At 41.1% G+C, this 12,514-nt stretch overlaps 1 protein-coding gene across 1 annotated transcript in view; it reads right to left on the bottom strand.

Annotated features, from left to right (window-relative positions):
- The window catches only part of CDH4 (cadherin 4), a 427,411-nt gene that overhangs the window by 151,941 nt on the left and 262,956 nt on the right, over positions 1-12,514 (bottom strand). The window contains exon 4 of the mRNA XM_051803474.1: positions 3,160-3,336. Within this exon, the coding sequence (XP_051659434.1) occupies positions 3,160-3,336 (177 nt within the window). The remainder of the gene's footprint in view (positions 1-3,159; positions 3,337-12,514) is intronic.

The following is a 12,514-nucleotide window of genomic DNA, read 5'->3' as shown; positions in this document are numbered from 1 at the left end:
AATTAGTAATGAAATTATCCTCACTACAGAGAAATATTTCACAGCATGTACAATATTATTCCTAATACAAAGGTGGAAGTGAAGCACAAGGAAATTAAACAGAAGACCTTCATGAATGTTTGCAAAATAAATAAGCATATATCAATAAAATTTGATAACTGTTTTCTCAGCTAAAAGACAAAAGCAAAATTTGCAAAACATTTTTTTTACTAATAGAAAATATTTTTAGCTTATAAATATCAGATGTTTACTTAAATTCTTCGAAGAGTAACTAAATCTTTTCAGCAGCCAAAACTAATTAGAAATTCCTATTATTATTTTTTTAGCTATCATTTTTCTGACATACACTTCCTAGTTAGTGTGGTTGATGTATATGAACAGACACGGATGTTCATTTGAAAGAAAAAACCCTGTAATTAACAGGGTTTTTTTTTTTGGCAGGGATAATGTTCCTTTTTTCTTTTTTTTTCCTCAAAACTTTTCATTTAACGTATTTTATCAGAATGAAATGGTTTAATGAGCAGAGAATTATAGTTGATCCCAGCTGAACCAGATAGGGCTGCCTTTCGAGGTATGTGGCTCCCATCAAGCTGCATTCACCTTTGCTGTGATTTAAACTTCATTCAGGCACAGCCTTGCTAAAAATACTGACAAGTAACTAATCAACTTCCATAAAATGGAATTTTTACCTTCACAATAGGAAGCAGGAGTAGGAGGGAACCTGAAAGATTTGCCTATGCATTTCAAATTAGTCTGACCTATAAAAACGCAAACAGCAAGTGGTACTATGACAATGTACTTCTGGTAGGGTTTTTTTATTTTTTAGTGTTCGGATTTTTCATGCCATCCCTTCCTCTCCTTGGAGGAAGCCAGAACCAAAGATAGCACTATAGAGGGACTGGTTTCCATTAGTTATACCTAAAAAAATGTAAGCTCAGGCAGGGCTTTCTGGACCAAAAAAAAGGTCAGTGTCCAAGAACCTGCTGGTTCCAGGTTTGAGTGTTTTATATAAAGCAGCAGATAAAACTGTGACAGACCTGCTTCTGTACAAATGGGATCTGAGGTGCAACTTCACATGTGCACTTCTGGTTCCAGTTTGTGAGCAGATGGACACAAAAATATTCAGCGCCCAGTGAGCAAAAGCATAGGAAATCAGATCAAAACTGTTACCTAGATCTACGAGACAGCAGAATGCTCCAGGGCAATCTGAAGATTATGTGGATGGAAATAATCAGATAGTGCTGGTCTTTGAAGACGTTGATTTGTCCTATTCTGGATAATTAAAGACACAGGGGAAGCTGCAACTCCTGCTAGGAATCACCCAAGCTTCATGTTCAGGCGCTGGCAAACGGGCCAGATGCTGCAGATGAGCAGAAACTCAACCCGAGCCTAAAACATCAGGGGTCTCACGCTTAATCAAGTTGCACTCTTTGTATGATCTTCCCTGTCATTACGATGCTTTCTGTATGTCAGGTGAAAAGGAAAGCAGCCCTTTGCAAGCCAATTCTTTTTTTTTTTTTTCTCCACCCCACTTTTACTTCATTACTTCTGTTTTCAAAAACTGCAATGGAATATATTGCTGAAAATCTGGGAGCTCTGTGTTTCCATCAGCCAGGTTATCTTTCCAAGGTTACTCGTAGTTTAAGTCATGAATATAAATTCTTCTGTAGCTATATAAAATTTATTATTTGCCATTTTTATTAATACTGGAATTTTGCATACTCGAGTCCTTCTGTTTCATCTCCAGACTGTAGGGGGAAAAGTGCCACAGAGATTTCAGTCCTTATAAATCAACAAATTTGCCATGGTAAGCCGGTGCCAAGTTGTCCTCTCTCTGTCTAGTCAAAGCTCAAAAGAAATCAGCAGGGAATGGGACAGGGCCCAAGTTCATTTTTCAAGTACTCCCCTTATTTTTCACAGGAATTCAGGATTTAATCTAAATTTTTAATGTGATTTAGGAAGATATTTTTGACATATCAGTTTATTTTCCTCTTCAGATATTTCTTCTGCTTAGTAAGACAACACATTAATGGGTCACTCCATACCCAACACTGCTGACCACACAAAGACTCCTTGGCTTCCCTCCCTGTTTTTCTAGGACAGACATAAAAGCATTTATCACCTGCTACTTTTGATTCCTTTTTGCACAAAGAAATGACACCAACAAGCTGAGTTTACCCAATACTTGGTGAATTGGGAACATGCACCTTCAGTCATCGCATGAGTCACTGCAAAGTTCACCTGAACTTCCAAAGGACTCAGCAAGTACTTTCCTTCCTCCAAGACATGGGCTGTAATGATGCAACTCGGGAATCCAGGCCCTGTTTCAAGATGACTAGATGAACTTCCTGAGAAGGGATGCCAAGGACACACCACTGCTGCTCAAAATAACTTCAGAAATTTTATAATTGTCGTCATTTTCTTCCAAGGGAAGAACTGAAAGAGTCTGCCAAGGAATTTTTTTTTTTAACAGCTAATCACTCTACTGCTCCAAAAACTGAAACCAGCACCCACAAGAGGAATAGCAACATGTATTTGTATTTTGCTAACACTTACCAACAGCAATAACATATCAACCAAATGTCTCTGTAAAACACTCCTTTTCCCTTCTTTTTCTTTTCATGTCATCCCATAATCATCACAGAAAACCACATGGGTAAACCTGATCTCAGAGATTATCCTTGTGAAGAAAGAAACCAGAAACACAGGGAGGATGCAGGATCCATCTGCAGTGGGGGCAGGCAGCCAACCTCCTCCAGGCCACCACACATCTGCACCCGGCATCGGAAGGGAAGGACACAGCACCCCTCGTCGCTGGGTGCCACCAACCCAGCCTGACACCTGCAGCCGTTTTCTGGATGAGAGAGTGGGCAAAGGGCCACCTTGGCAGCAATGCCAGAGTCTCTTGAGGGACTGGCTGGAAGGAGGTGATTAGGCTGCCGTCAGCTGGGGAGGGAAACTGGGGCAAGGCGCTTCGGAAAAGATGGGTTTCAGCAGCATGTAAAAGGCAACTGTTCTTGCATGAGGGAGGAAGAGCAGAGAGCCTGTGCTTCGAGCCAGACGTCCCACTCCAGAAACTTGGACCACTCCTACTGCTTCACCAGATCCACTACAAGATGACCATTATTATTACTCTTTCTGTTTCTTATTTTAACTCACCCGAACCAGCTGCTGTGGAAAGGGTCCTCTGGAGTTTTCTGGCACGTTGATGGGCGGGATGACCCAGTCCCTCTTCTGCCTCCGCAGGCCGTTGGCGCTCTGATGCTGCCGCCACGGGAGCAGAGTGTCACTCTGCTGCTGCACCAGGTCTCCAGGCAGTGTCTTCCTGCCTTTTGGCTGTTTTGGAAACAAGAATGCAAAACCAGTTAAGCCTCTTCCTCACTTCTTAGGACTTGTCCCGACAGCGGTGCTTCCCTGCGTGCAAACGGCCACACGGAACAAAGCACAATATGCTTTGCTGGCAGCTCTCCTGCCACTTCATTTTCACAAATATATGGAGCTGTCACTCTCAAATCAAGATGCCTCCCAGAATGTATCATCTTCATTACACCAGCTGCAGGGAGATTTAGCAGAACACTGGAGTAAAGAAGTTTCTGCAAATTTCTAATAAATACAACCTACCAGAACACACAAAAAAAGGGAGAGGATCCCTTTTAGAGTCCATGTCATGAGTTCAGCTTTATAGTCTGGCACTGAGCACAAGCAAGGCTACAATAACCTGCAACCTGTGGCTCTGCAGACGTATTCTGCAATCCAACCAAACCCCAACCAGAGGGAGAGTCAGACCCATGGCTGCAAAGGTGCATTAGTTCAGATTCTTAGTGCTTCATGACACGTTTTGTAAGGGCTGGGTTTTGAACATAAATCCCAAATACACATCTCCCCACACTGCCTGCAAACTGGAGCACATTTCAGGCAGTAAATTTTCATTATTTGGGATGCATTTGAGTCTTCCTTTGTGATTTTTTTTTCAATTATGGATTCTGCCCATGGTATACTTTGGCACTGGAAATGTTACAATGCTGTGGCATAAAAATGGAAATGCTGAGACCCTGGTTTGAACTTAGAGAGACTGCCTTGTTACTAGAAAAATTTCTGCCTTACAGAACGATGAATCAATGAAATGTAGATTTGGAAAGGCTCTTCAGAGGATATGCAGTCCCAATACTTAAATACTCTATGGCTTTCTAGGATTTCAGCAATTACTTGTGGAAAGTCTGCAGAAAAGATAACTAGCAAAGCTCTTGTTACCATATGGTGACCTGCACTCCCACCAGAAAATGTTTAAACTTTCATAAATCACAAAGACTGCAAATCACATTCTCTTCATTTGAGGTAAGATCCAGTGGGAATACTGTTCTCTGAATTTTACAATTTTCAGTTCTTTTTCTCAAAAAGCCCCACAAACCCAAAACTCCATGCCCCCAAACACAAGAACAGTGTGGGAAAACCTATCAAAGTATTTTCTGAGGCTCCTGCCATTTTAAGCCACACTCACTTCTTGTCTCACTCCAACATACAAACTTAAACACCCTACAAACAGTTATCTGTAGGCACTGATTTCGGTGGGAATCGTTGCTTTGGGGCTTAGAGTTTGGTGTAAATCCATCTATTAGTGCATTTCAAGTCCTGATCTGGAAGTGCAATTCACCTCAAGACTATATAGTATATGAAAACTAAACAGCATATGAAAGGTAAACAGTTTCTGAACTGAGAGGTGGCTCCAAAGCTGTGTGGCCCTTCTGGATGCTGTGAGCTGGGCACAGCAGCCAGCAGCCCATTGTCACAGCTTGATTGTGGCTCTGATCTCTGTTACCTGTGGAGGGCAGACATCCACTGGCTGCAAGGACTGGAAGCATTTGTGCAAAAACGCAGCTATTTTTATGCAGTCCTTAAAAATGAGCCCATTCCAGAGCTGAATTTTCACAGAACAGATAAATAGGGTCTTTTCAGTCACACACACGGGCACGTTTCTCAGGTCCTCTCTCACACTCATGCCACCAAGGTGACTGCGGGGTTTTCTTCACCTAAGTGTTGTTTATACTCTTTCAACAAGCATTGTCACTAAGCTGCTGCAAAATCACAGAACCACGGCTCAATATTTAGAAGTTGTTCTAAAAATACTCACTTAAGTGTGTAACAAACAAAGAAACAGAGTCACGATGCAGCAGTGGGAGACTTTCTTGGGAAAGTCAGGATACTTGTAGGCACTGCTGACCTCCTCCTTCCTAGGGGATGCAATATGTTATATGTGATAGAGTTTTCATCTAAAGAGGGTGTTATTACCAGAAAGGTATCTGATGAAAACAATGTTATCTAAAGAAGACACACAGAAATGCACGTCAACATGAAACAGGACTGAGACGTGAGTCACAGAAAAGTGGATATCCCCTATTTTTTTAATTGGCTTGTGATTCCCAAATGAGGATCCTTTGAGAGCAGGTATTTGGATCAGTTTATATAATTGGCAAGTGAGCATTGGGACAGATTATGAAAGGATGGTCAAATAATTTGTGCTCTGCTGAGTTTACACAGTGGAATGAGTCTGAACTAAAGACAGACTTGAGAATTAACATGAATCCCAAAGCTCCATGTATACTGAAATAATTAGTGTCAGCTCAGCAAGGAAATACCAGCCTTTTTAGTCTGTATGAAATACTTGCTGGCAGGTGACTAGACAGTGACTAGCTTGCTTGTCACTCTTGATGATGTTTTCCTACATTAGAATAAATCATCAACATGACTCTGAATTTGATATGTAGAATTTCAAAAGCATCTTGCAACAACAATTTTTTTTTTTTTAAAACAACAGCTCTTTTTTATCTTCATTTGTTGACAATGCATTCTCATGACCTTAATTTCTCTGGTGTTGTTTAAATACGTTGTACATGTTTTCTGCTGTTTAAAAGCTGTGAGACAAATGCAGTAACAAAGTCTGGTAAGTATAAATGCCAGAACTATTCAGATCTTTGACTGAAACATCCAAGAACATCTCTGGAATAACAGCATCGACTAACAGCGAGCCCCAGAAAACTCTCCTGTGTTTTCAAGTTTACAAGAATCTAAACTTCAACTCAAAAGCACAATGTGACACCAAATTCAATTAATTCTAAAATACAACTTCCAATCCTGGTTTTGTTGAATAACAGTGCTCACTGAGATAACAACTGCTCCTTCTCTCATGGCCTCACAGGCCACATGCTTTCTGGAATTTCAAGACATTTTGAAAAGATAAAATATTATCGCTACCTTTTGCAGTGTCACCAGAACACAGTCTGCCCATAGTCCTTCCCATAATCAAGTTGAGAACCTCTGGTGCTGCTGCTTTAGGGTGCTTTCCCTCCTGTTGTGTTTGTGAGGTGCCATCCCCTTCCTACATATGGCACAAGGGGGTGGGCATGTGCAGTCTGAGAGGGTCATCCATGGAACATGTGCCCAGTGGAAAGTGAAGTCCACTCTCCATTCCAAACATTACATGGTGACATTTATAATCCGTTAGAACAGGATCAAACACCAAACATGGAACATGTGAGCGTGGTCTCTGGTGATACATAGATAATTAAAGGGGGATACAAAATAGTCAGGCAATTCAGTAATTATGCCTGTCTATCACTTTAGGACACTGATAAGCTAGAGAAACACAGCGAAGCCATAACAGATGAAAACCTTTAAGATCAAGGAGAAAAAGTAATTAAAAAGTGTGGGATGAAGAAAAACAACAGGAGAAAAGCCCATGCTGGGATATAAACTTGTTAGGAGAATTTGGATTCAGTGGGATCTAATGCCTTAGTGTTCATACTGGGGCAGAATCTTTCAGAGCTTGCCAAGGATGAGATGCAATGTGTGCTGGGCTGGCTATATTATTTAAAGTCCACATTCTGCAAGCAATCTGCAAGAAGAGGAAATTTCTTCTCACAGGCTGCTCCACAGAAGGTGTAGGGGTGTCCTGAAGTCCACCTCAGTAACTTCAGTGCCATCTCACAGGAGTCATTTCCAGTCCCTTTTCAGTCTAGCATTAACTTTAAACGGTGAATACAACCTGCTGTGTTCGGAAGAGGACACAGAGCTAAACCCCAAAGGGGCTGTCAGACTTCAACCAGATTTAGGAAACCTTCCTCCAAACTGGTGGGATTGTAGTTGTGCTTCAACTAATTCCACTTACACCACGATTCTTGAGAGCTCAGGAACATTCCCTGTCTGCACTTGGCACCGGCAATAAAGGCTAAGTCAGAATTGCCACCTGGGCAGTCTATAAGCTCCTGTCAGTGTTGGTCTGTGGCTCGTCAGCCTTTCATTTGTTGGGAGACTCAGACTAAACTCAACCTCTGCTCACAAAACAGGTCAAAAAATAATTCCCTGACAGAACAAGACACATGGGATCCCTACAGCCCCTCAAGCCCTGTCCTGCTCGTGACAAGAAGGCTGCGAGCCACTGACTTTTTACTAGTCCACAAATAAAACCAGTGAGTGTGAAGGAGCACCAGCTTTCACCTTCCGCTACACTTAGCAGTAGCCAGTCTCGCCAGCTGGCTCGTCTCCCCTCCCAGCCAACCTGCCTTTGATATCCGTCAGCCTCTGGCTACGGAGACATCTGGAAGTTATTATCCAGCAGAGCGTATCACAAACCCATTTACATAATATAATATCATATTTTGTGTTCCTGCTTAGCTGAACATTTTGGATCACTCGAATGTTTGGGTAAATAAGCCACCATTCCCTGCATATAAATAACAGTGAGTCTTAGGGTACGTTTGTTGGAGATTATTCATTTTATAGGGCTCAACCTGCAAAATGAAATGCTCTGGATTCAGCACTAAAATATAATATTCTTGCAATTGCAATAAAAAGTACCTGCAATTGGAGGAGAGGAAATAAGGCCTTTATTTACCAAGTATCAAAATTATTTATGATTTAACCTGTTTTATTTATATGCCAGTCTTAATATTTTCATAGGATCTTTAACACTTCACACTAGACATTTTTCACAAAAGAAATAGTACTTGGCTTGCTTTGTTTCTAGTGTCACTCCTAGGGTTTAACTATGGCAACGTGTTTTTAATATATTTTTATCAATACAAGGGGATACAAAGCCACCTTTAGTCCATTGCTCAAACATATTTCCCTTCAGCTCCTATATCAATATACATTTTGAAAACTGGTACTATTTTCTATCAGGGAAAAAAAAAATCTATTTAAAAATATTTAATCTGAAGCATTTTTTGCTTGTTTCCATGGTAGCTGCAAAAAGGACATGAGAAAACGATATTTACCAAACAGAAAATAAGACAATGAAAATAGAGCTTAGTTTTTTAACAAAGGGAATATGAGAGCACTGCAAAATAAACATTTGCATGAATTCTGTTCTAAGGAAACAACATTTTGCTGACATCAGGGACGGCAGTGGAGGACGAATGAGCCCTTTTTCCCAAAATGCACCATTTCCTCAGTTTTTGATCTTTTTGTAGAGAAAGATATTTCATTTTGTGTTCTCATACAGTAGAATGAAAGGGTTGCAGAACAAACAGCAAATTTATTTATTTTAGGGTAATTGATTCCTTTTTTATTTAGGTCATTGCTGAATTTGCCGAAGTTGAAGACGGGGGAAAAAAGTAGTTTTAAAAAGATCAAACTTTTTATTTTAGACTTTCATTTATTATAGTCATACTATGTGAGGGTATTATTTAGGAACTGCACAGCTAGGGAATCTATAATCTGTTTTTCTCGTTATCCACATTCTAGAACTCTGTGATGACTTTCTATATTAGCTCTATTTACTAATAGTTGTAAGTTGTGGTAAATTTAATCAAAGATTGCTTCATGTCACATCCCATTACCATCACGGCATAAACTGCTATTCATGAATGATTTGTGTCAAAGTGCTCTGAAAACCAGTGTTTTAGCAGCAAGATGTTCCAGCATTCACAGTTCTTCAGCAGGGGCATTAAATTAATGTGTTTGCAGAGAAGCCACTAATTGACGACGAGATGTGATTTTGGCAGTAGACTTCCACTTTAAAGATAATGAACAGTGTTCAGACACAGAGAAGAACCTCCCCTGCTCCTAAAACTATAGTAATAATTTCTGGTATAAACAGGAATAGAGGGAACCAATCCTGACAGGGCATTTCAAGCACCCAAGCAAGCTGTTTGATCATCACGACTTCCAAAAGCAAACAGTGGAATCGCAGCATTTGTAACCTTTATCAAATCTGGCTACATATAGTCAGGAATGTTATGTTTGGTTAGGAACTCATTAAACAAAATTACCTCTCCATTTATAGAAACTATACAAGTACAGTATAAAACATTTTAATTAAATCAGCTAGTTAAGCAAAAATTCATTACTTTTTGTTTTTATCAGCTAGCAGTGGGGCTGCATGGAGCAGTTCACATTAGAGTCAATTAGTAAGAAAAATTGTCAGATTTGGCAAGAGCTTGAGCTTCCAGAACACATCAGCTGACAGGGAAGAAAAAGTTTGACTAAAAGCTAACCAAGTTACTGCCCTCAGAGGAGGAGAATGAGCCATGTAACACACAGACATGCATCAGCCAAGCCAAACCCCCTTGTTCCCAAGGAGTCAGAGTCAAAGCTCTACATGCCCTGTTCCTTGAGAGCTGAAAAATGAGGCATGAATGCAAATTTAACGTTGTTAGGTAGCTGGATGGCTTTGCAGGCTTAGGAAAATTTTATCTGATAGAACTAATAAAATGTGATCAGTGTGACTGAGAAATCAAAATGTTCCTTAGCGTTCGTTGTAGGGCTGCAAAGCAAGAGAAAAGGTGAAGAAGATAACAGATAAAACCAGGGGAATTTTAAATAGAGAGAACCCACCACGCTGGCTTGTGAGTCAGGCAGAAGATCCTTTCTTTGCAAAAGGTCCAGCAGGGCCCTTAGTGAGCAACCGTAATTAAATACTGAGTTAAGTCTGGACTCCAGAGAAAAGAGACACTCACCAGCTCTGGGCATAACCCATTTGGTTGCATCAGAAGGCTGTTATTTAAAAAAACCCAAATACATGTTATTGTCTTTGATCAGAAAGCCTCACAAGGTTGGGGGCCCAGGTGAGGACCCCGTGGAACACAGGCTGCAGGTCACATACATATTCCCCTTTGGGGCCAGAATGGGCCTTTTCAGGCAGCTGCTGACCAGGTGACCCTGCTGGGACAGGAGGTGTTGATTTCCCAGCACAATGTAATTGAAATTTAGACATCCCCTGAACTCACCCACACCTTCTGTTTGCCTGAACGTTTGGTAGGCCATCACCAGTTTAAGTTGGAACCTGGTAAGTCACGGAGCATTTGAAGAGGCTTCACTTTTGTGCTACAGAGCACAGACACCTGCAGGCAGTGTGTTCCTGTTCATTACTGAGCAGACACGAAATGTGAACGGTGTCTCAGAGGTGAGGGAAGTTTTGACTGGGGTGGAGAGGTAGAGCTGTCTTCAAACTTATTCTACAGCACTGCACAGATGATTAGAGGCACCTCCTGGCCAGGGCACTGCTTTCAGGGTTTCAAATGCTCTTCCTCTTCCATTCTCTGGAAGAATCACATACCAAAGCAGGCACATAAGAACTCCATCTGCCTTTGGTGGAATGTTTTTATGGTTCCCACAGGTTTCCAGCACCTGTGGTACTCTTCCTGTCACTGTCAGGCTTCGAATATTGCAAGAGTGTTCAATGAACAGAAGACGACGACAAAGAAGATGACATCGTCCCCAAAGCACAGCTCTTGATGTACTTTTCTTTCTCATTTTATGGCTTGAACATCTTATCCCAACATGAAAAGTTCTGATGAGGCTGTTTCCTTGCAAAGCTCCCCACATCAACTTGACCTTTTCACATTGCCTTCAGTAACATCTAATCTCGCAGTGCTTCTCAGGTAGGGTTGTTTAAGAAACATCTAAATTACTGTTGTACTCTTCCTTCTAGTGTTTATAAAATGCCACTTCTATCTTCAAGTTAATGTCATTGTCATAATTGGGAGAAGCCATACACAATGGCTTCGGAACTACAAGTACTTCTCAAGAGCATGCCTATTAAATTACAAAATACTCGTATACTTGTTACCTGTTCAGATATCCACAGGTCGGGAATAAAGGTGGTAGATCTTGTCATATGTAATATAGTAAAAACCTCTACTGCAGGTTCATCTTGCCCCTCGAATTCTGCACATATCTTGAGAAAAGTGTATGAAATATCTGGGCTAGCAAGCTGAGTTCTTCCTCCCGGATAAAACTTCTAAAAAGTAATTTAAAACAGTTCCAAAACATAGCTCCTTTTGCTTCCAGAACTCAGACTACTACAAGTGTTCTTCATCACAGAAAGAAGAGAGAGTTTACTCCTTAACAAGCCTACTCCTTAACAAGCCTGTGAAAAATTTTAATCTCATTTTATTTTTCTAAAGCCATGAGGTTCAAAAGATACATGAATTAAAATAATCATAATGAATTAAGTGTAACAATAGTCCTCCTCTTCACAATGTTTGCAAGTACAAAGATCACAAGAGATTTAAGAGATCACAAGCACCACTGCTACTTTAGCACAAAGCAAAGTAATTCAGTCTGGTACTTCTCCTCAGTGCTAGCGTGAGAATTTGCCCTTTCAAGTTATCCTTTGGTTATTTCAAGAGGCTCTTGAGAAAAGATTGTTCTTCTTTTATTCTCCAATTTCAGAGTGCACCTAAGCAAACGCTTAAATTTGACCATGAGAACACATTCCATTTATCTCCACTTGCAAGATGAAATTTAAGGGTGACTTTAAATTTAGTTTTGCTGGATGGGGACAGTGTTTGAGATCCCACTGGCACTGCCAGGCCCTCAGCCCACCCTGCCCAGCTGGACACCCATCCCTGGATGCTTCTCCTCTCTCCTGCAGCTGGCCATGGCACAGGGTCACCACCACATCCAGCAGGAGGGTGGGAGGAACCCAAACCCTTTTTCACACTGAGCTGGTACCCACCAAGCTGTCTCAGCTTGGGCTAAGGGCAAGATACATGGACACTCACAGCTCCCAGAAACAAGGTTTATTTTAATGGGCTTGCCTGCATGAAGCAATTTTTGTCTTCACTCAAACTCATGTTTACACCCAACTGTCCACGGATTATCACAGCAATGACTTTTTTTTGGGATATTCAGTCCAAAATGTGTTTTTTTGAAGTGGCAGTCAGACTTCAGCAGTTACCAACAAAGAACATGAAATCAGAGGTCAAAAGCTTTGATCTCACAAGGGCAAGGCACACATCACAGGTAGGAGCACACAGCAGTCCAAGGGGTTTGTTTTATCAGAAAAAACTTATTTCCGCGTAGGCAGTTCAATCCTCAGGACTTCTTTTTGTTTGAAGGAAGACAGATCTGGAGTGAATTTCACTTATGGATGATCTTTCTAGCATGGCTTTGAGCCTGACCCTTGGTAAGATGCTGACTGCTTAAGAACTAAATGCAGCAAGTGCAGCGCTTGGAAACTTCCCGTAGTGGGCTGATTTTCCGAGGCAATGAGCACCTGTATGTCACATCTTAT

This window comes from Manacus candei, unplaced genomic scaffold (genome assembly GCF_025592945.1).
Source record: "Manacus candei isolate 608988 ecotype Guabito, Panama unplaced genomic scaffold, ASM2559294v1 h1tg000057l, whole genome shotgun sequence".
Lineage (NCBI taxonomy): Eukaryota > Metazoa > Chordata > Aves > Passeriformes > Pipridae > Manacus > Manacus candei.
This window is presented reverse-complemented; position numbering and strand designations above follow the sequence as displayed.